This window comes from Phocoena sinus, chromosome 11 (genome assembly GCF_008692025.1).
Source record: "Phocoena sinus isolate mPhoSin1 chromosome 11, mPhoSin1.pri, whole genome shotgun sequence".
NCBI lineage: Eukaryota > Metazoa > Chordata > Mammalia > Artiodactyla > Phocoenidae > Phocoena > Phocoena sinus.
In genome coordinates this window covers 3,596,069-3,621,762 of record NC_045773.1, presented here as the reverse complement: position 1 = coordinate 3,621,762, position 25,694 = coordinate 3,596,069, and the positions used below count along the sequence as shown (strand labels likewise).

The 25,694-nt window shown below is 40.0% G+C and overlaps 1 protein-coding gene across 1 annotated transcript in view; it reads right to left on the bottom strand.

The window, feature by feature from the left end:
* Positions 1–20,357: 20,357 nt before the first annotated feature.
* Positions 20,358–25,694, bottom strand: part of C11H3orf20 (chromosome 11 C3orf20 homolog) — a 32,921-nt gene continuing 27,584 nt past the window's right edge. The window contains 2 exon segments of the mRNA XM_032647963.1: positions 20,358–20,753; positions 21,345–21,468. Coding sequence (XP_032503854.1) covers positions 20,392–20,753; positions 21,345–21,468 — 486 coding nt within the window. The 3' untranslated portion in view covers positions 20,358–20,391.

Genomic DNA, 25,694 nt, shown 5'->3' with positions numbered 1-25,694 from the left:
TATTGAGTGGGCCAAAAAGTGCCTTTGTTTTTTTTTAAGTAAAAATAAAAGACATTTTTCATTTTCACCAAGAACTTTACTGAACAACGTATTCACACTTTTGTTCCACTACCTTCTGCTATTTTTCAGGCAACTTCATAATTTCATATTCCCAAAACTTTTTATCTTTTTGAGCAAAGAACTGTTCCAAGTGCCTTTTACAGTCTTCCAGGGAATTGAAACTTTTTCCATTAAAAGAATTTTGTAAAGACTGAAATAAATGGAAATCCGAAGGTGCAATATCTGGTGAATACGGCGGATGAATCAGAACGTCCCAGCCAAGCTGTAACAGTTTTCACCTGGTCATCAAAGAAACATGCAGTCTTGCGTTATCCTGATGGAAGATTATGCGTTTTCTGTTGACTAATTCTGGACGCTTTTCGTCGAGTGCTGCTTTCAGTTGGTCTAATTGGGAGCAGTACTTGTGGAATTAATCGTTTGGTTTTCCGGAAAGAGCTCATAATAGAGGATTCCCTTCCAATCCCACCATATACACAACATCACCTTCTTTGGATGAAGACCAGCCTTTGGTGTGGTTGGTGGTGGTTCGTTTTGCTTGCCCCATGATCTCTACCATTCTACATTGTTGTACAGTATCCACTTTTCATCATCTGTCACAATTTGTTTTAAAAATGGAACGTTTTCATTATGTTTCAGTAGGGAATCGCATATGGAAATACCATCAAGAAGGTTTTTTTGCTTAACTTATGTGGAACACAAACATCAAAGCGATTCACATAACCAAGCTGGTGCAAATGATTTTCATTGCTTGATTTGGATATTTTGAGTATGTCAGCTATCTCCTGCATGGTATAACGTTAATTGTTCTCAATTATTGTTTCGATTTGATCGCTATCAACCTCAACGGGTCTACCCGACCGTGGAGCAAAGTCCAGCGAGAAATCTCCAGCAGGCAACTTCGCAAACCATTTTTGACACGTTCGATCAGTCACAGCACCTTCTCCATACACTGTACAAATCTTTTCATGTGTTTCAGTTGCGTTTTTACCTTTCTTGAAATAATGAAGCATAATATGCCGAAAATGTTGCTTTTTTTTCCCCCATCTTCAATATTAAAATGGCTACACAAAAATTCACCAATTTGTTTTTTGAGGGGCCTGCAGTAAGTCTCTAAATGCCAATAATGACTACAACTTTTCCTCTAACTCTTTCCTTTTCCTTTTTCATTCACTCTTTTCACTGTATGCAGCCTTCCCTCTCTGTCCACTTCCTACCTAAGCTTCATATGGTACTGCCGGATTGGTGCTTAACCAAAAGAAAGATTCTCAGTAGCAAATGAGGCATAAGTTACATTATGTGCATAAAATAAAAAATTCACCAATTTTGATGTCTTTTTGTAAATGCTGTCACATACAATCATGGCTGCCACATACAATCTAACAAAATTGTTTTGAATGAAATTAAGGACAACTAAGTGCTACTAGAGCCATCTTACAGGAAAAAAAACGAACGAACCTTTTGGCCCACCCAGTATGACAGCTCTGGTTGCTCCATATACTTGTCAGTACCTGGTATTTTCAGTTAAAAATTTTTTTTGGTCATTCTAGTAGGTGTCTAGTAGTATCTCATTTGTGGTTTTTATTTGCATTTCCTTAAAGACTAATGATATTAGGCATCTTTTCATGTGCTTTTTTTTTAACCATCTATATATCTTATTTTGCAAAATATCTATTTAAATATTTTGTCCATTAAAAAAATAGGGTTGTTTGTCTTCTTCTTCTTGAGTTGTAAGAGTTCTTTAGTTATTCTAGAAATTTATATATTTTTCTACAAGTTTGTGTGTTTTTTCTTAAAGTTTTTTTCCCCCCAAAGAACAGAAGTTTTTAAATTAGGTGAAGTACAGTCCATTATTTTTTCTTCTATTTTTATTTTCATTATTTTTTATTGTTATAGGAAATCTGTGTCTGCCTCAAAAATCACAAATATTTCCTTTCCTATGTTTTCTTCTAGAAGTGTTTAAGTTAACATCTATGATCCATTTTGAATTAATTATTGTTAATTATTGTTGCTGCAAAGATCAATTCTATGTTTTCCCCATATGGATATTCAGTTGTTCCAGCACCATTTGTTGAAATGACTACCCCTCCAAATTGAATTACCCTGTCATTTATTGAACATCAACTGACTATATGCACACGATTCTGATCCTGGACTCTATTCCGTTCCAGTTATCTATATGTCTGTCTTTCTGCTGATAATAAACTAGTCTTAATTACTGTAAATTTATAGAAAATCTTGAAATCAAGTAAAGTTCTCCAATTTTGCTCCTATTTTTCAAAAAATTTTGGCTATTCTAGGTCTTTTGCATTTCCATATAAATTTTATAATCAGCTAGTCAATTTCTACTAAAAGAGCCTACTGAAGTTTAGATTGGGATTGCACTGAAACCATACATCAATCTGAAAATAAATGACATGTAACAATACTGAATCTTCTAAGTGGGAAAATTTCTAGAAAGATACAACCTGCCAAGACAGAATCAAGAAGAAACACACTTTGAACAGACTGATCACTAGTAGTAAAATTGAATTTGTAATTTAAAAAATTCCCAGCAAACAAAAGTCCAGGTCTGGACAGCTTCACAAGTGAATTCTATTAAACACATAAAGAACTAATACCTATCCTTCTCAAACTATTCCAAAAAAAATGGAAGTGGATGGAACACTCCCAAATTCGTTCTATGAGGCCACCATTACCCTGATACCAAAACCAGACAAAGATGTTACAAAAAAGAAAAAATTACAGGCCAATATCTTTGATCAATATAGATGCAAAAATCCTCAACAAAATATTAGCAAACCAAATCCAACAATATGTAAAAAGGATCATACACCATGATCATGTTGGATTTATTCTAAGGATGCAAGGATGGTTCAACATTCACAAATCAAACAATGTGATACACCACATTAACAAAAGTAAGGACAAAAATCACATGATCATCTCAATAGATTCAGAAAAAACACTTTGACAAAATACAATATCCATTCATGATAAAACTCTCATCAAAGTGGGTATAGAGGGAACATATCTCAATAAAATAAAGGCCATTTATGGCAACCCACAGCTATCATCATACTCAACAGTGAAAAGCTGAAAGTCTTTCCTCTAAATTCAGGAAAAAGAGAAGATGCCCACTCTCACCACTTGTATTTAACATAACATTGGAAGTCCTAGCCACAGCAATCTGATAAGAAAAAGAAATAAAAGGCATCCAAACTGGAACAGATGATATGATACTATATAAAGAAAATCCTAAAGTCCCCATCAAAAAACTATTAGAACTAATAAATGAATTCAGTAAAGTTGTATGATACAAGATCAATATACAGAAATCTGTTGACTTTTTATACACTAATAATGAGATAACAGAAGGAGAAAGTAAAAAAGCAATCCCATTTAAAATCACATCAAAAAGAATAAAATACCTAGGAATAAACTTAACCAAAGAGGTGAAAGACCTATACTCTGAAAACAATAAAATACTGATGAAGAAAACTGAAGATGCTACAAAGAAATGAAAAGATATTCTGTGCTCTTGGATTGGAAGAACTGATATTAAAATGGACATACTACCTGAAGAAATCTACAGATTTAATGCAATCCCTATCAAAATACTCATGGCATTTTTCACAGAACTAGAACAAATAATCCTGAAATTCATATGGGACCACAAAAGACCCTGAACTGACAGTTGAAAACAAAGGTAAATCTTATCTTAAGGAACATTACATCATCCAGAGCCTCAAATAATCTCTATACTTTTTCATATACAATGTGTGGCATGCACAAAACATCAAATATTTTAAAAGTCAAGGACTAACTGAAAACTATGAGAAACATCTACAGGGATATAGATATTGGAGATATCTGATACAGACATCAAAGTAGCCATGATTAATATATACAAGAAAATGGGAGATAAGATGAAGAATTTCAGCAGAGAATAAAATTCTAAAATAATCAATTAGACATTCTAGAATTTAAAAATAGAATAAATGAAATCAAGAACTCAAGGGATAAGTTTTATCAGCATATTAGACACAGTTAACAAGAACATTAGTAAACTGAAAGTCAGGTCAGTAGAATATAGACTAAAGTACAAAGGATGGAAAATATAGACTTGAGAAAAAAAGATGCATGGAACGCACTGAAAAGGTATAACATAAACATACTTGGAGTGCCAGATGCAGAAGAGAGGAAAAGGAGGAGGAAAAGAGGGGAAGGAAGAAGGGAGAGAAGGAAAAGAGGATAGTGAATATCTCATGAATTAATGGCTGAGAATTTTCCAAAACTAATGAAAGCCACAGATCATGAAGTGCTGCAAACAAAGGAAAACTCAGAATTTCAGGAATTAAAGAAGAGCAACAGAAATGACAAATAACATAATACACTATGTATTTTTTCTTAAGTTCTTTAAAATATGTTTGACGGTTGAAGGTAAATATTATGATGTTGTTGAAGAGTTTAAATATATGTACATGTAATACATATGATAATAGAAAGGAAAGAGGGTAAAGAGACTTATGATTGTAAGGCTTCTACATTTCCCTTGAAATGGTAACTATTAGGCCTAAACATACTGTGAAAAGTAAGGCATGTATTGAATAGAATGTATATGCTAAGGCAAACAATAACATAAAAATTGAAAAACAATTGAAAAGAGCTATAGCCAAAAAGCCAATAGATAAATTAAACTGGAATACTAAAAATATTCAAACAATACAAAAGAAAGCAGGAAAGGGGACAGAGGGAAATAAAAAAGCAAAGGATACAAACAGAAAAATAATAAAATAGCAGACAAACTATATCAACAGTTATATTAAATGTAAATGGTCTAAATATGCCAATTAAAAGACAGTGTCGGGCCTTCCCTGGTGGCGCAGTAGTTAAGAATCTACCTGCCAATGCAGGGGACGCTGGTTTGTGCCCCGGTCCGGGAAGATCCCACATGCTGCTGAGCAGCTGGGCCCATGAGCCATGGCCGCTGAGCCTGCACATCCGGAGCCTGTGCTCCACAATGGGAGAGGCTACAACAGTGAGAGGCCCACGTACCACAGAAAAAAAAAAAAAAAAAAAGACAGTGTCAGGAACCTCCCTGGCAGTCCAGTGGTTAAGACACTGCACTTCCAATACAAGGGGAGCGGGTTCGATCCCTGGTCAGGGAGCTAAGATTCCACATGCCACACAGCACAGCCAAAAGATTAAAAAAAAAAAAAAAAGACAGTGTCAGACTAAACAAAAAACCAAGACCTAACTATATGCTGTTTACCAGAAACCCACTTTAAATATAATGATATAGATGATTAAAAATAAAATAATGGGGACTTCCTTGACGGTCCTGTGGTTAAGAGTTTGCCTTCTAATTCAGGGAGTGTGGGTTCGATCCCTCATCAGGGAGCTAAGGTCCCACATGCCTCGTGGCCAAAAAACCAAAAGCATTAAAAAAAAAAGAAGCAATATTGTAACAAATTCAATAAGGAGTTTAAAAATGGTCCATATCAAAAAAAAAAGTAAAATAATGGAATAGTTGTATCAAGCAAACACTAATCAAAAGAAAGCTGAAGTGGGTATATTATCATTAGACAAATTAAACTTCAGAACATAATTATCAGGTATCAAGAGAGATGTTACATAATGACAAAAGAGTTAAATGTGCTGTACCCAACAACATAGCTCCGAGATATATGAAGCAAAAACTTGATATAGAATTAAGGTAAAATAGACAAATCCATAATTGTATTTGGAGACATCAACATTCCATTCCTACTACTCAACAGAACAAGACAGAAGATCAACAAGGATATATAAGACTTTCACAACAATATCAACCAATTTGACTTCATTGACATTTGTTGAAGACTCCACCCATCAAGACCATGAATACAGACATATATTCTTTTCAAGTGCACAAACAGCATTCACCAAAACAGATTATATTTGGGGTCATAAAGCAAACTTTAATAAATTTAAAACAATGGAAAGCAAACAAGTTACATTCTCAGACTATACCAGAAATAAACCAAAAATCAATAACAGAAAGACATCTGGAAAATCCTCAAATATTTGGAAATTAAATACCAGACTTCCAAACAACCATGGGTCAAAGGTGAAACACAGGGAAATTAGAATATATTTTAAACTGAATAAAAATGAAAATCCAACATACCAAAATTTGTGGGGCGTAGGCAAAGCAGTGCTTAGAGAGACATTTACAAAATTAAATACTTATGCATTAAAAATATAAGGCCTCAAACCAATAATCTAAGTCACAACTTAAGGAACTCGAAAAAGAGCAAATTAAACACAAAACTAGCAGAAGGAAGATAAAGAACAGAAATCAATGGAATTGAAAATAGAAAAACAATAGAGAAAAATCAATGAAACCAAAAAGTGATTCTTTGAAAAGATCAATAAAATTGATAAAACTGTAACCAGACTGACCAAGATAAAAATGAGAAGACATAAATCACCAATATCATAAATAAAATAGGGAATATCACTAAAGATCCTATGGACAGGGACTTCCCTGGTGGTCCAGTGGTAAAGAATCTGCCTTCCAGTGCAGGGGCCATGAGTTCGATCCCTGGTCAGGGAACTAAGATCCCACATTCCGTGGGGCAACTAAACCCATGTGCCAAAACTACTGAGCTCGCATGCCTCAACTAGAGGCAGCGCACCACAAACTACAGAGCCCACGCACCCTGGAGCTTGCATGCCACAACTAGAGAAGAGAAAACCCACACACCCCACTAGAGAGAAGCCTGTGCACCACAATGAAAGATCTCACATGCCTCAAAGAAGATGCTGCGTGCTGCAACTAAGATCTGACGCAGCCAAAAATAAATTAAATAAATAAATAAATAATAAATCTTTAAAAACAAAAGAAGGAGGGGAGGAATCAAGATGGCAGAGTAGAAGGACATGCTCTCACTCCCTCTTGTGAGCACATCAGAATCACAACTAGCTGCTGGACAATCAACAGGAAAACACTGGAACTCACCAAAAAAGATACCCCACATCCAAAGACAAAGGAGAAGCCACAATAAGATGGTAGGAGGGGCGCAATCACAGTAAAATCAAATCCCATAACTGGTGGGTGGGTGACTCACAGACTGGAGAACACTTATACCACAGAAGTCCACCCACGGGAGTGAAGGTTCTGAGCCCCACCCCAGGCTTCCCAACCTGAGGGTCCGGCAACGGGAGGAGGAATTCCTAGAGAATCAGACTTTGAAGCCTAGTGGGAATTGATTTGACAGGACTGGGGGAAACAGAGACTCCACTCCTGGAGGGCACACACAAAGTAGTGTGCGCATCGGAACCCAAGGGAAGGAGCAGTGACCGCAGGGGAGACTGAAACAGGCCTACTTCCTAGTGTTGGAGGGTCTCCTGCAGAGGCGGGGGGTGGCTGTGGCTCACCATGGGGACAAGAACACTGGCAGCAGGAGTTCTGGGAAGTACTCCTTGGTGTGAGCCCTCCCAGAGTCTGCCATTAGCCCCAGCAAAGAGCCCAGGTAGGTTCCAGTATTGGGTTGCCTCAGGCCAAAAAACCAACAGGGAGGGAACCCAGCCCCACCCATCAGCGATCAAGTAGATTAAAGTTTTACTGAGCTCTGCCCACCAGAGCAACACTCAGCTCTACCCACCACCAGTCCCTACCATCAAGACTCTTAGATAGCCTCATCCACCAGAGGACAGACAGCAGAAGCAAGAACTACAATCCTGCAGTCTGTGGAAAAAAACCCCACATTTGCAGAAAGGTAGACAAGATGAAAAGGCAGAGGGCTATGTACCAGATGAAGGAACAAGATAAAACCCCAGAAAAACAACTAAATGAACTGGAGACAGGCAACCTTTCAGAAAAAGAATTCAGAAGAGTGATAGTGAAGATGATCCAGGACCTCGGAAAAAGAATGGAGGCAAAGATGGAGAAGATGCAAGAAATGTTTGACAAAGATCTAGAAGAATGAAAAAACAAAGAAACAGAGATGAATACAATAACTGAAATGAAAACTACACTAGAAGGAAGCAATAGCAGAATAACTCAGGCAGAATGGATAAGTGACCTGGAAGACAGGATGGTGGAATTCACTGCTGCGGAACAGAATAAAGAAAATAGAATGAAAAGAAATGAAGACAGCCTAAGAGACCTCTGGGACAACATTAAATGTAACAACATTCACATTACAGGGGTCCCAGGTGAAGACAGAGAGAAAGGACCAGAGAAAGTATTTGAAGAGATTATAGTCATAAACTTCCCTAACATGGGAAAGGAAATAGCCACCCAAGTCCAGGAAGCGTAGCGAGTCCCATAGAGGATAAACCCAAGGAGAAACACGCTGAGACACATAGTAATCAAACTGGCAAAAATTAAAGACAAAGAAAAATTATTGAAAGCAGCAAGGGAAAAGCGACAAATAACATACAAGGGAACTCCCATAAGCTTAACAGCTGATTTCTCAGCAGAAACTCTATAAGTCAGAAGGGAGTGGCATGATATACTTAAAGTGATGAAAGGGAAGAACCTACAACCAAAATTACTCTACAAAACAAGGATCTCATTCAGATTCCAGGGAGAAATCAAAAGCTTTACAGACAAGCAAAAGCTAAGAGAATTCAGCACCACCAAACCAGCGTTACAACAAATGCTAAAGGAACTTCTCTAAGTGGGAAACACAAGAGAAGAAAAGGACCTACAAAAACAAACCCATAACAATTAAGAAAATGGTAATAGGAACATACATATCAATAATAACCTTAAATATGAATGGATTAAATGCTCCAACCAAAATACACAGGCTTGCTGAATGGATACAAAAACAAGACCCATATATATGCTGTCTACAAAAGACCCACTTCAGACCTAGGGACACATACAGACTGAATATTAGGGGATGGAAAAAGATATTCCATGCAAATGGAAATCAAAAGAAAGCTGGAGTAGCTATACGCATATCAGATAAAATAGACTTTAAAATAAAGAATATTACAAGAGACAAGGAAGAACACTACATAATGATCAAGGGATCAATCCAAGAAGAAGATATAACAATTATAAATACATATGCACCCAACATAGGAGCACCTCAATACATAAGGCAACTGCTAACAGCTATAAAAGAGGAAATTGACAGTAACACAATAATAGTGGGGGACTTTAACACCTCACTTACACCAATGGACAGATCATCCAAACAGAAAATAAATAAGGAAACACAAGTTTTAAATGACACAACAGACAAGATAGATTTAATTGATATTTATAGGACATTCCATCCAAAAACAGCAGAGTACACTTTCTTCTCAAGTGTGCATGGAACATTCCACAGTATAGATCACATCTTGGGTCACAAATAAAGCGTCAGTAAATTTAAGAAAATTGAAATCATATCAAGCATCTTTTCTGACCACAACGCTATGAGATTAGAAATGAATTACAGGGAAAAAAATGTAAAAAACACAAACACATGAAGGCTAAACAATACGTTTCTAAATAACCAAGAGATCACTGAAGAAATCAAAGAGGAAATCAAAAAATAACTAGAGACAAATGACAATGAAAACACGATGATCCAAAACTTATGGGATGCAGCAAAAGCAGTTCTAAGAGGGAAGTTTATAGCTATACAAGCCTACGTCAAGAAACAAGAAAAATCTCAAGTAAACAATCTAACCTTACACCTAAAGGAACTAGAGAAAGAAGAACAAACAAAACCCAAAGTTAGCAGAAGGAAAGAAATCATAAAGATCAGAGCAGAAATAAATTAAATAGAAACAAAGAAAACAATAGCAAAGATCAATAAAACTAAAAGATGGTTCTTTGAGAAGATAAACAAAATTGATAAACCATTAGCCAAACTCATCAAGAAAAAAAGGGAGAGGACTCAAATCAATAAAATTAGAAATGAAAAAGGAGAAGTTACAACAGACACTGCAGAAATACAAAGCATCCTAAGACACTACTACAAGCAACTCTATGCCAATAAAATGGACAGCCTGGAAGAAATGGACAAATTCTTAGAAAGGTATAACCTTCCAAGACTGAACCAGGAAAAAATAGAAAATATGAACAGACCAATCACAAGTAATGAAATTGAAACTGCTTAAATATCTTCCAACAAACAAAAGTCCAGGACCAGACGGCTTCACAGGTGAATTCTATCAAACATTTAGAGAAGAGCTAACACCCATCCTTCTCAAACTCTTCCAAAAAATTGCAGAGGAAGGAACACCCCCAAACTCATTCTATGAGACCACCATCACCCTGATACCAAAACCAGACAAAGATACTACAAAAAAAGAAAATTACAGACCAATATCACTGATGAATACAGATGCAAAAATCCTCAACAAAATACTAGCAAACAGAATCCAACAACACATTAAAAGGATCATACACCATGATCAAGTGGGATTTATCCCAGGGATGCAAGGATTCTTCAATATATGCAAATCAATCAATGTGATACACCATATTAACAAATAGAAGAAGGAAAACCATATGATCATCTCAATAGATGCAGAAAAAGCTTTTGACAAAAGTCAACATCCATTTATGATAAAAACTCTCCAGAAAGTGGGCATAGAGGGAACCTACCTCAACATAATAAAGGCCATATGACAAACCCACAGCAAACATCATTCTCAGTGGTGAAAAACTGAAAGCATTTCCTCTAAGATCAGAAACGAGAGACAAGGATGTCCACTCTCACCACTATTATTCAACATAGTTTTGGAAGTCCTAGCCATGGCAATCAGAGAAGAAAAAGAAATAAAAGGAATACAAATTGGAAAAGAAGAAGTAAAACTGTCACTGTTTGCAGAAGATATGATACTATACATAGAGAATCCTAAAAATGCCGCCAGAAAACTACTAGAGCTAATCAATGAATTTGGTAAAGTTTCAGGATACAAAATTAATGCACAGAAATCTCTTGCATTCCTATACACTAATGATGAAAAATCTGAAAGAGAAATTATGGAAAGAGTCCCATTTACCATTGCAACTAAAAGAATAAAATACCTAGGAATAAACCTACCTAGGGAGACAAAAGACCTGTATGCAGAAGACTATAAGACACTGATGAAAGAAATTAAAGATGATACCAACAGATGGAGAGATATACCATGTTCTTGGATTGGAAGAATCAATATTGTGAAAATGACTATACTACCTAAAGCAATCTACAGATTCAATGCAATCCCTATCAAATTACCAATGGCATTTTTTAGGGAACTAGAACAAATCATCTTAAAATTTGTATGGAGACACAAAAGACCCCGAATAGCCAAAGCAGTCTTGAAGGAAAAAAACCGAGCTGGAGGAATCAGACTCCCTGACTTCAGACTATACTACAAAGCTACAGTAATCAAGACAATATGGTACTGGCACAAAAACAGAAACACAGGTCAATGGAACAAGATAGAAAGCCCAGAGATAAACCCATGCACCTATGGTCAACTAATCTATGACAAAGGAGGCAAAGATATACAATGAAGAAAAGACATTCTCTTCAATAAGTGGTGCTGGGAAAACTGGGCAGCTACATGTAAAAGAATGAAATTAGAACACTCCCTAACACCATACACAAAAATAAACTCAAAATGGATTTGAGACCTAAATGTAAGACCAGACACTATAAAACTCTTAGAGGAAAACATTGGAAGAACACTCTTTGACATAAATCACAGCAAGATCTTTTTTGATCCACCTCCTAGCATAATGGAAATAAAAATAAACAAATGGGACCTAATGAAACTTCAAAGCTTTTGCACAGCAAAGGAAACCACAAACAAGACGAAAAGACAACCCTCAGAATGGGAGAAAATATTTGCAAATGAATCAACGGACAAAGGGTTAATCTCCAAAATACATAAACAGCTCACACAGCTCAATATTAAAGAAAGAAACAACCCGATCAAAAAATGGGCAGAAGACCTAAATAGACATTTCTCCAAAGAAGACATACAGATGGCCAAGAAGCACATAACAAGCTGCTCAACATCAATAATTATTAGAGAAATGCACATCAAAACTACAATGAGGTATCACCTCACACCAGTTAGAATGGGCATCATCAGAAAATCTACAAACAACAAATGCTGCAGAGGGTGTGGAGAAAAGGGAACCCTCTTGCACTGTTGGTGGGAATGTAAATTGATACAGCCACTATGGAGAACAGTATGGAGGTTCCTTAAAAAACGAAAAATAGAATTACCATATGACCCAGCAATCCCACTACTGGGCATATACACAGAGAAAACCATAATTCCAAAAGACACATGCACCCCAATGTTCATTGCAGCACTATTTACAATAGCCAGGTCATGGAAGCAACCTAAATGCCCATCGACAGACGAATGGATAAAGAAGTTGTGGTACATATGTACAATGGAATATTACTCAGCCATAAAAGGAATGAAATTGAGTCATTTGTTGAGACGTGGATGGTTCCAGAGACTGTCATACAGAGTGAAGTAAGTCAGAAAGAGAAAAACAAATATCGTATATTAACGCATGTACGTGGAACACAGAAAAATGGTACAGATGAACCGGTTTGCAGGGCAGAAGTTCAGACACAAATGTAGAGAACAAACGTATGGACACCAAGGGGGGAAAACCGTGGTGGGATGGGGATGGTGGTGTGCCGAATTGGGCGATTGGGACTGACATGTATACACTGATGTGTATAAAATTGATGACTAATAAGAACATGCAGTATAAACAAACAAACAAAAAACAACTAACATTAAACTTTCTTTGGGTTATTTGTATGGAAATATGTTAATATAAATATTTCAGACATTACATGAAATTTCTAAAAATCTTATATGTTCTGGTATAATGTTATAAGTCATAATTCTAGTTATTACTTTAAAGTGTGTATCTGAGAAATAACTAAATTTCCTTGTCAATTGCATTATTATGAACTTCATCAAATCTTTAACCGTGGACATTTTTAAGTCTTTTTTCATTTACAGACAGTTCTGGGTGTACTCTGATGCTTTTGCAAAAATGTTCCTATAAAAGGGTTTCATCTTCAAGGAATTCATGGAAAAGACTCTGACAAGTACAGGTTTCTGGTAACTGACCGTACTGCTGAACTGAATGAAGAAGCATTTTCAGAACTCTAATGGAAAACTGATGAATTCATAAAAGTGCTAACAAAAGATCAAGATGAAAAAAAAATTAATTACATGGGACTGAGTGAACTGATGAGGATGATTATAATTTTTGTGACTTTCTGTTTGAATAAAAAAAAAATCCCACAAGGACTCAGAGGCAAGAAATATACAAATCAATTTTCACGGCAAAGTAAAAGAGCTGTTACAGTGGAGGATTACTGGACTGAATATCAATATTATGACATAGTATGAGTATGTTTCGTGTTTGGTAATTGCAATCATTGTTGCTTTTGTTGTGGTCATCCATTTACAATGCCTGGTGTCAGTTTAGTTATCTCCTGTAAAAATAAAATACAGTGTGTGTGTGGGAAAAAAAAAGAAAAGAAAAATCTTTTGGAGGTGGATGGTGGTGATGGTTGCACAGACAATGTGAATGTACTTAATGCCACTGAACTGTACACTTAAATATAGTGAAGATGGTAAGTTTAAAAAAAAAAAGACGCTACAGACATTAAAAAGATGATAAGGGAATACTATAGACAATTCTGTGCACATAAATTCAATAATTTAGATGAAATAGGTCAATTCCTTTAAAAACACAAACTATCAAAATTCACTCAAGGGCTTCCCTGGTGGCGCAGTGGTTGGGAGTCCGCCTGCCGATGCAGGGGACATGGGTTCGTGTCCCGGTCCGGGAAGATCCCACATGCCGCGGCAGCGGCTGGGCCCGTGAGCCATGGCCGCTGAGCCTGCGCGTCCGGAGCCTGTGCTCCACAACGGGAGAGGCCACAGCAGTGAGAGGCCCGCGTATCGCAAAAAAAAAAAAAAAAAAAAAAAAAAATTCACTCAAGAAAAATAGATGACCTGAACAGTCCTGTATTTATTAAAGTAATTAAGTTTGATTTTAAAAAGCTTTCCACCAAAGGAAACTCCATGCAAGACCATTTCACTGGTGAATTTTACTAAACATTAAAGGAAAAAAATAATACCAATTCAAAACAAAGTAGAAGATGAGGGACTACTTCCCAAGAAATTTTTAAGGCCAACATTACGCTAAAAAACCAGACAAGGACATTGCAAGAAAAAACACTATAGACCAATAACCCTCATGACTAAGGATGTAAAAAATCTCAACAAGATATTAGTAAACTGGATCTAGCAACAGAGAAAAAGAATAATACATATGACCAAGTGGAGTTCATTCCAGGAATGCAAGGCTGGTTCAACATTTGAAATCAATGTAATTCACCATACTGACAAAATAGAGAGTCCAGAAAGAGACCTACACAAATATGGGCAATTGACTTTTTATAAAGGTGCAAAGGCACTTAAGAGAGAAAAGGATATCTTTTCCCCAAATGCTGCTGGAACAATTGGATATCCATATGCAAAATAAATAAATAAATAAACTTCAACCCATACTTTGTACCTTATACAAAAATTAACTCAGAATGGATCACAGGCATAAATGTAAAAAATATAAAACTTTTAGAAGAAAACTTCTGTGACATTGGGTTAGGCCAGAGTTTCTCAACTGGTACTACTGACATTTTGGACCATATAATTCTTTCTTGTGTGTGTGTGTGCTGGGGGGGGATCATTTTGTTCATTGCAGGATGTTTAGCAGCATCTCTGACCTCTACCCACTAGATAGCAGTAGCATCCCCTTCCCAGTCATAACAGTTAAAAATGTCTCCAAACATTTTCAAATGTCTCTTGGGGGTCAAAATCATCTCTGTTGAGAACCACTGGGTTAGGCAAAGAGTTTTTAGACATGACATCAAAAGCACAATACAGAGAAGAAAAAGAATATGATAAACTGGACAGCATCAAAATAAACTCTTCTCCACAAAAGCACTACAAAGAGAATGAAAAATGCAGCCACAGACTGGGAAAAAATACTTCAAAGTCCCATTTCTGATAAAGTACTTATATCCAGAGTAAGGAACTCTCAAAACTCAACAATAAGTATACAAATAACCCAATTTAAATATATGAAAAGATTTGAACAGATACTTCACCAAAGAAAATATATGAATGGTAAATAAGCCCATGAAAAGATGATCACCATAATTAGTAATTAGACAAATTCAAATTAAAATGATATTGAAATATTACTACACATATATTAGAATGGCTAAAATTTAAGGGGAAAAAAAGCTGACAATATCAAGTACTGACAAATATTTGGAGCCACTGGAACCCTCACACATTACTGATGGGAATGTATAATGGTACAACCACTTGAGAAGACAGTTTGGAAGTTTTTTATGAAGTTAAGCACACCATTTACATGCAACTGAGCAATCCAACTCTTAAGAATTTACCTAAGTGAAATGAAAACGTGTGCTCACATAAAAACCTGTTCTTGAGTATTTGTAGCAGTTATATTGATAATCACTAAAAACTGAAGACAATTTAAATGTCTTTCAATGGGTAAATGGATAAATAAATTTTTGCCCACCTATGTCACATAATATATACAGAAGAGAGTTAACATAGGAGGCCTGAAGCTGCTGTCTTTAGAAGGACCTGCCTACAAAGTTGGCCCCTGGCTGGTGTCTGGGAACTTGGCACTTGAACCATTTCCTACACTATGCCTACACTGTTTATATAAATAATGTGATTTATGCTGAACACTTGCTTTCCTTCTGGCAGTCTGCAACTTTGCTATTTGTTAGGCAGAGAGTATCTACATGACTGCTACCCAATAAAAACCTTGGGCTCTGAGTTGCTAATGCACACCCCTGGACAGAAACATCGCACATGTTACTGCAAGTTTTCACTGCTAGAGAATGAAGCACGCTTGGTGTGTCCCGTTACAGGAGGGAGAGCGCATGGGGGAGTCTGTATATGGATTTATCCAGATTCTACCTGTGTCTTTTACCCTTGCTCATCCTATCACGTATCCTTTCACTGTAATAAACCTTATCCATGAGACAACTATATGCTGAATCCCATGCGTACTAGTATCAATAGGTCTCTAAATGTGGGGGTGGTGTTTGGGCTCCCTGGAACAGAATACTGTTCAGCAATAAAAAGAAACCATTGAGGGGCTTCCCTGGTGGCGCAGTGGTTGAGAATCCACCTGCCAGTGCAGGGGACATGGGTTCAATCCCTGGTACGGGAAGATCCCACATGCCGCGGAGCAGCTAAGCCCATGAGCCACAAATACTGAGCCTGCGCTCTAGAGCCCACATGCCACAGCTACTGAAGCCCGTGTACCTAGAGCCCGTGCTCTGCAACAAGAGAAGCCACCACAATGAGAAGTCCTCGCACTGCAATGAAGAGTAGCCCTCGCTCACTGCAGCTAGGGAAAGCCCGCATGCAGCAACAAAGACCCAACGCAGCCAAAATTAATTAATTAACTAAAAAAAAAAAAGAAACTATTGATACATGCAACAACATGGATGAATCTCACATGTCTTATGCCATGTGAAAGAAGCTAGACTCAAAAGGCTATATACAATATAATCTCATTTATGTGACACTCTGCAAAATGCAAAACCATAGCTACAGAAAACAGATCAGTGGTTGGTAGGAATTACAGGTGAGGGAAGAGTCTGACTACAAAGGGGTAGCATGAGGGAATTTCTTTTTTTCTTTTTTTTTTTTTTTCGGTCAGTGGGGAAACTGTTCCGTATCTTGGCTACAGTGGAGGTTACACCACTCTATGCATTTGTCAAAACTCATAGACTTTTACACAAAAAAGAGTAATGTTTACTGTAATTAATTTAAAAATAAATTCAACTGAAACAAAATCAATTGCCTTTCTATAACCAGCAACAAATAGAAAAATTAAATTAAAACATAATTTATAAGAGCACCAAAACTATAAAATATCATAGAATAAATCTAATGAAAGACATATAAGACCTCTATGCTGAAAATCACAAAATATTATGGAGAGATTAGAGAAAACATAAACAAACAGATATACCATATTCATGGATTAAAATACTCCAATATTACAAAGACATTAACAATCAAAGTGAAATCCCAGGACAATGTTTTAAATCTACAGGATGATTCTAAAATTATATGGAAATGTAAAGGGCTAAGAATAGCAAAACAGCTTAGCACACAAAGACTGAGTACTTACTCTGCTGTATGTCAATATTCATTATAAAGCTATAATAACTGGGTCTTTCCTGGTGGTCCAGTGGTAAGACTCCACATTCCCAATGCAGGGGGCCCGGGGAACTAGATCTCGCATGCATGCCGCAACTAACAGTCCACATGCCACAACTAAGAGTCCACATGCTGCAACTAAGAAAGTCTGCATGCCACAATTAAAGATCCTGCATGCTGCAACTAAGACCTTGTGCAGCCTAAATAAATATTTTTTAAAGTTTTTTTTTAAAAAGCTATAACAGGGCTTCCCTGGTGGCGCAGTGGTTGAGAGTCCACCTGCCGATGCAGGGGACACGGGTTCGTGCCCCGGTCCGGGAAGATCCCACATGCCGCGGAGTGGCTGGGCCCGTGAGCCATGGCTGCTGAGCCTGCGCGTCCGGAACCTGTGCTCCACAATGGGAGAGGCCACAACAGTGAGAGGCCCGCGTACCACAAAAAAAAAAAAAAAAAAAAAAAAAGCGATAACAACTAGACTGTTAGGTGTTGGTAAAAGTTTTAACAAATAGGGAACAAAATAGGGACACCAGAAAAACGACCCTTGATTTAAACATATAGAGCCCCTTGATTCATGGCAGAGTTTGCACCAAAGAGCTGAGGGAAAATTACAATCATCTCAATAGGTGATGCTGGATCAGTTCAGTATATACATGGGGGAAAATAAAACTTGGCCCCTACGTCATGTCATACACAGAAATCATTTTCAGGTGGAGGATGGATATAAATGCAAAAGTTAAAAGAAAAAACTAACAGAAGGCAACTTTGGAGAATACCATCATGTTGTCTGAGTACAGAAAGTTCTTAAATAGGTTACAAATAACTAATTACAAACAAAAAGACTGAAAACTGGACATTAAACTTAGCAACTTTTGTGCATCAATAGATACCACTGCCAGAGTAGAAGTGGGAGAATCATTTGCAACATGTATAACTGACAAAAGTCTTGTATCCACAATAAAGAACTCCGAAATATAAATCAAGAAAAGACAAACAACCTGTAGAAAAATGGACAAGAGGACTCAACAGGCACTTCGCTAAAGAGAATATCCAAAAACATCAATGAACAATCGAAAAGGTGCTCAACCTCTGTAGTCACCAGGGCAATGCAAATTAAAAAACATTTCATCATTATAGAATGGCTGTAATTAAAACGATGGACAATATCAAGCACTGTGAGGATGTGGAGCAACTGGAATGCTCATACACTGCTGGTGGGAGTGGAACTTGAAACCACCATTTGGAAGACGGAGTCTCACCAGAACTACAGGATCTAGCATAACATACACATACTCTATGACAGCAATTTCACATCCAGGCATATCCCAACCAGAAATAAGGACATATACAAAAACCAGCACAATTTGTCACTACCAAAATTGTAACCAACCCAAATATCCATCAACATTAGAACGCAAAAAATTTTTAGTTTAGTCTTACAATAGTTTATTACATAGCAGTGAAAATGAGCAGTGGTTCCGCCACACGCAGCAACATGGATAAATCTCACATTGTAACCTTGAGCAAAAGAGGCCAGACATCAAAGAATACATACTGAATAGTTCTATTTAAATCGTTTAAAAATATATAAATCTATGATGTGAGAAATCATCCTGTTGGGAAGGAGGGTGGGATTATTGATAGGGAGGGGACAAAAGAGAATGTCTAAGGAGCAGATAGATAATGCTCTGTTTCTTGGGGCCTATAGGGTATGTTCAATTTGTGATACACGTTGAGCTATATAAACTTAGAATTTGTTCATTTTCTATATTTTATAAAATTTTTAAGTTAAAACACAAGAGATATATATCTTATCATTTTTTTCAGTTTTCTAAAAACCTCATGAATCACATGATGTCACTGCCTGCCTTGCAGGTACAGAACGGCTTCCTCTATAACACTCACAAGGCTACCTGATCCAGCTCCTGCCTACCTTTCTGTCCTCAATTTGCATCCCTCTTCCCCCTTCCTCACAATGCTCCACACTGGTCTTCTCACTTTTCCTCACACATACCAAACTTGTTCTTATCTCAAGGTATTTGTACTTGTTCTGTCCTCTGCCTGATGATCCTTCCTGATCCTTCTTTGTGCCTATTTCTAATCCTTCAGCCCTCCATTAAAATATCTCTTCAGAACTGCTTCCCCGACTGTCTACCGAGTGTACCACACCCCACCCCACTTTCCAGTCACTCTCCATGCCTGGGGTCAGTCAGCATTTTCTACAAAAGGCCAGACAGTAAAAACTCTAGTCTTTGCAGGCCAGGTGGTCTTGGTCACAATGACTCAAAATTTCCACCTTAGCAGGAAAGCAGCTACAGACAACACGTAAATGAGTGGGCATGGTTGTGCCCCATTGAAACATTACTTATGGATCCTGAATTTGAATTTCATATCATTTCACATGTCACGAAAAACCTGTCTTTTGATTTTCTTCCTCCCAAGCATTTAAACACGTAAAAATGGGCTTCCCTGGTGGTGCAGTGGTTAAGAATCTGCCTGCCAATGCAGCGGACACAGGTCCGAGCCCTGGTCCAGGAAGATCCCACATGCCAAGGAGCAACTAAGCCCATGTGACACAACTACTGAGCCTGCGTTCTAGAGCCCACAAGCCACAACTACTGAGCCTGTGCTCTAAAGCCCGTGAGCCACAACTACTGAGCCTGTGCTCTAAAGCCTGTGAACCACGACTATTGAGCCCACGTGCCACAACTAATGAAGCCTGCGTGCCTAGAGCCCGTGCTCCGCAACAAGAGAAGCCACCACAATGAGAAGCCCGCTCACCACAATGAAGAGTAGCCCCCGCTCGCAGCAACCAGAGAAAGCCCACGCACAGCAATGAAGACCCAATGCAGCCAAAAATAAATAAATAAATAAATAAATTTAAAAACATAAAAACGACTTTTAGCTCACGCATAAAAAAGGCAGGCAGTGGGGCCAGATTTGGCCCCTGACCGCAATTTGCCAGCCTCGGCTCTAACCCATGTCCCCGGTCTGCTTTCTTCCCAGCCTTATCCCTAACTAAAATAGTTCAGCTCTTCACATGTTTATCTTCTATCTTTCCCCACCCCTAAAATTTCAACTCCAAGAGGGAGGGGCCTCATCTGTTTTGTTCACCATCGCGTGTTTACTACCCATCTCAGCATCTGACACACAGAAGCCAGAAGAAATGAAGGCCCAAGCCCACCTGGGTGTGACCGTGGCCTTGGCCTGGACCTTGATGCGCTTCTTCCGAGTGGTGATCACAGGAGCCAACACAGGCTCCTCCTTCGAAGACTCTCCAATTGAGGATTCGGGTTGGGCTGACTGAGATCGTAATAAAAGGATTTCTCCTGAGTATAAACTCAGCTTGGTGGCGTGCTCAGGATAGGGCCCGGACCTTAATCTGGTCTGAATGATTTCTGCCTCTTCCTTTACTGGATATCCTACGGTGAACAAGCCTGTGAACAGAAGACACTGGTGTCACTCCCCGGCGTGGCCTGGCCGCCATGCCCTGCTGTGAGACTGCACAGCTCCCCCTCCAGGCCATTACTCTCGCAGTCTGCTGCCTCCCGTTGTCTGGCCCAGTGCTCCCACCCTAGTGCAGCTAGTGGATCAGTAAGTGCTAGCTGAATGGAAGAACAAATCAATCTCAGTTCTGGCCATCTGTCAAGACCCAGCTTTGATCCGTCCTCCCCCACGGGCCTGTGTTTCATTCAGCTTTGTGTCCTTTATAGCACTCAATGTAGAGGCTGGGTACACTATGCATCCATGTTGTTCCCTGTGCCTCCAGACTTAAGTCATTTCCATCTATGTTCTTTGTTGTATTTTTCTTTTGCTTTCTCTGCTAGACTGGCCAAGGGCCTCTCATTTCTTTATTCACTTACCAAACATTTACTAAATGTTGGGCACTGGTCATAAAGATGACCCCATACAGGAGTTCCCTGCCTCTGGGAACTCCAAGCAGGAGTGGGGGGCGGGGATGGGAAAACAAAGAAATATTTATAACGCTAGGTAGTAAGATTTATAATTGTACTATATAGTCTCCTTACCTGCCGCCAGCAGGACGGAGTTCATGAACTGGGACACTGTCTTCTGAAACCGCCTCTTGATCTCTGCCAGGGCCCGACTCATCTTAGACATCTTTTCATCCATGCTGCTGATTCTGTGGGTCATCTGGGGAAAGGCCGAGGGGAAGGGCATTGTCACCTGCCCCGCCAGGAGCCGTCTGCCCAGCCGTGACCACAAGGCTAAGCCCTGGCTTAGAGGATGTGCCACTCCTGCCTGGGACCCACCTCTCTCCCCTCAGCCCAGTGAATCCGCACACACTGACCCAACCCACCTCAAACGTCCCCCCCTAGGGAGGTTGGTTGCACTGGGCAGAACTGTTCCTTGCCTTGGACCCTCACCACTTTCTCTATGCAGCCTGAAGACAGAGGTTAGCCCTTTGTGAAGTGATCAGTTGCGTGGGAGCCTGTCTCCCCAGCCAGACTCTGAGCTCCTAGAGGACAAGGATCGGGTTTTGGTCTCCTTTGTGTCCAAGTGCCCATCGCACAGAAGGCACTCAATTAATGCTTGTTGCACTATGAATAACTGGATGGACAAACGCCTCTCTGGACGTTTGCTGCCTGTCTCCCTCTATCGCACGACCCACAGAACGCTCTTCACCCTGCTGGCCGCTCTCTGCTGAGAGACTGCCCTAGGCCACGGTTACACAGATTGACTGGTTCCCATGGGCACCAAGGCCCAGGCCTCCGGCCTCAGTTCAGGATTACTCCGAAGGGCCACACTGGCTCCGGAGCTCCTATGGGACAATGAGGCCGCCCTGCAGTTCAACCTCTGCCTCTGCCCGGGGCGGAACTAGTTCAGATTCTGGAGTTAATGGCAATCAGGGTGAGACATTTTCTTCAAGAAGGCGTTACAGACTTGCTAAGCTACCAGCAATCACTCCCCACATTGAGCTTGCACATCTGCTCATTCCTGTCCTTCTTGCCCTGGGTTCTGGTCACTTTTTACTTTCTTTATCCCTAAACTTCGTCAGCCCTGAAGGCAGGGTCCATGCAGTCTATTATCTCCCACTTCACACAGAGGAGGTGTGAAATAATTTTTCCTCTGCAGAATTGAAGCCTCAGGTGGAGAGAGCAGGGTGAGTGGTGGACAGACTTTCTGAAGAGCGATAAAGTCAGCCACGTATCCCTCTTTGTCAAGTAGGCAGGGCTTCTGTAAACGATGCTCCAATTAATAGCAAAGCCTCAACCATCCTTCTGTTTCTTGGCCCCAACCTCTGCCTCTGGGCTAATTTTATTTATTTATTTATAATTTATACCCAGTCTTGCTTCCCAAAAGGATCTGAGGCAGCACTGGGCTAATAAAGCATTTAAATTGAGGCGTTTCCTCGCTTCCAAAGCGCTGTCTTGATAGAAAATTTAGTGAGGAGCCTGGCCGCAGGGCTATAAAAGCTGGGGTTGCCATTCTGCCTATCGCTCTGATGGGTGGTTCCTTCCAGGGTGATGGGTTTAACAAGTTTTCCACTGACAGGGAGTGTGAGGGAAGAGACCACCCTACTCCCACCCCTCAGCTTTCCTAGATGGCCACAGGTTTGCTGATGAGTGGGTGACAACCAGCTCCAAACACACACACACACACACACACACACACACACACACACACACACACACACACACGATTGCAGTTGAATGGATTTTTAAAGTCCCAGGAGAGAAGTGTGGGATAGCTGGGTGGGCCTTTACACATCACTATACAAATTGGGAAACTGAGGCCCAGCAAGGAAAGGGAAGGCCTGAGGCCACCTCCTAGCTGAGGCTCTCTGCCAGCCTTGAGATTTCACATAAAAATATTCCAAGATGCTTAACCTAGAAGCTAGGGTCAACATTTGGAAATCCTGTTACCCACAATAAGTCTTCATTTGTTGTCGTTTATCTAGTCAGAAGGTTGTAATATACAGTACACCACCCTGCTCTCTCAAACAGAAGAGGTTAAGACGAGGATGCTCTGGGGCAAGTCAGTCTCCTTGCTCAACATCAACAACTATCCTCTAGAATGCGGTGGTTTTCAGAAGCTGTTTTAATGTATTTGTCTCTTTATCCCTACGCTAGATGTCTCCAAGATGGTTATGCTTTTTGAGTTACAATGTTCTTTTTAATAGATAACTTCCAGCCTCCTTCCACACTGTCAGCCTCTGCAAGCTTCCCTTAATGAGGACTCCACCTTTAGATTCCCACTGTTCACTAAAAATATAATGCGAACTGCAAGTGTGCCTTTGAACATTCCTGAAGCCACATTAAAAACATTCTCAGGCTTCCCTGGTGGCGCAGCGGTTCAGAGTCCACCTGCCGATGCAGGGGACATGGGTTCATGCCCCGGTCCGGGAAGATCCCACATGCCGCGGAGCGGCTAGGCCCGTGAGCCACGGCTGCTGAGCCTGTGCGTCCGGAGCCTGTGCTCCGCAACGGGAGAGGCCACAACAGTGAGAGGCCCACGTACTGCAAAAAAAGAAACAAACAAACAAAAAAACATTCTCAGGGAACTTCCCTGGTGGCGCAGTGGTTAAGAATCCGCCTGTCAATGTAGGGGACACAGGTTTGAGCCCTGGTCTGGGAAGATCCCACATGTCGTGGAACAACTAAGCCCGCGCACAGCAACTACTGAGCCAGCACTCTAGAGCCCGTGAGCCACAACTACTGAGCCTGCACTCTAGAGTCCGTGAGCCACAGCTACTGAAGCCCGTGCACCTGGAGCCAGTGCTCCACAGCAAGGGAAGCCACTGCAATGAGAAGCCCGTGCACTGCAACAAAGTATAGCCCCCGCTCACCACAACTAGAGAAAGCCTGAGCACAGCAACAAAGCCCAACGCAGTCAAAAATAAATAAATAGATAAAAACATTCTCAGAAGATGAAATTAATTCTAACAACATATTTATCTAACCCAATACATCAAAAATATGATTATTGCAACATGTAATCAAAATAAATGATCAATAAGAAATGCTACATTCTCTTTTCATACTAAGTCTTTGAAATGCAGCGTGTGCTTTCACTTCCAGCCCATCTCAGCCTGGAATTGTCACATTTCAAGTGCTCAATAGCCATTTGTGACTCCTGGCTACCATATTGGACAGCACAGCTCTGGACCTCTGATTCTAGCTCTCTAAGGCTGCATTTAGCTAAGAAAACATAAGATGTGAATGACTGAGGGGCTTTCGTAGGCCAAGAGGACATGTTCGGTACATGGAACTTAGAGTGATTTCTCTCAGCTGTTCATGGGGGCCTTCAACTGCTTACGTCCTGGTTCTTAGCCATGTTCCAAATTTCAGAGATTACCAGACAAGAGGTTGCCAGAAAAACAAAACATTACTGCAATTTTATGTGAACAAAAATTTTTCTATTATCTATTGCCTTTGATAAGTAAATGCACGTTTTTTTAAAATACAAATTGACAGAATGGACTCATTGTCATACAAATTGACGGAATGGACTCATCAATCAGCAGTCATCTCAGCCCTGATGAACTCAAAATCCTGGCGTTGTTTTGCTCTTTGGCATGAGGAATGTAGGCTGAAGTCACTGGCGTCTGAGTTTCCTGGGTGCTCAATGAGATCCCTTTAACGAACCCACCAGCTCCCTCAGCGCCCCTCTCTCCCACACACCACACCAGTCAAGCTGGACCACAAACCTGTGTTGATGCTTTTGCCCCTTCCATTAGAGTGAGAGTATTTCAGAGACTAGAGGGAGTGAGGCTTCTTTCACTTCGACATCCTCAGCAGCCAATCCGGCACACGGCAGGTGCTAATACATGTTTTGGGGTGTTTTTTTTTGCGGTACGCGGGCCTCTCGCTGTTGTGGCCTCTCCCGTTCCAGAGCCCAGGCTCTGGATGCGCAGCCTCAGCGGCCATGGCTCACGGGCCCAGCTGCTCCGCGGCATGTGGGATCTTCCCGGACCAGGGCATGAACCCATGTCCCCTGCATCGGCAGGCAGACGGACTCTCAACCACTGCGCCACCAGGGAAGCCCGCTAATACATGTTTATTGAATTAGCTAATCAACTAATGAAGTTGAAATGCTGCTGAAATGTAAGAGCAGTGAAAAAAACAGGTGCAACGCTTCCCTCCAGGAAAAACACAGGTGTTCTCTGTGTCTTGTTTAGATAACATGGGTCTCCAACAAATGCCAGCCTCGCGTGTCCCCGTGTAAAGGGGAGACGTGGGGCTGGCTGCTCCTATGGGCTCTGTCAGCCCTGCGAGCCTGTTGGCATGTAGTGGCAAATGCCCTCACAGTGCAAACGCCTCCTTCAGAGTGACTATAATTTATCAGCCAAACTGGGACACTTCTAAGAGTGAAAGGGATGCTACTAATAACTCCTGGGCTGATAGGCGTAAACCGGG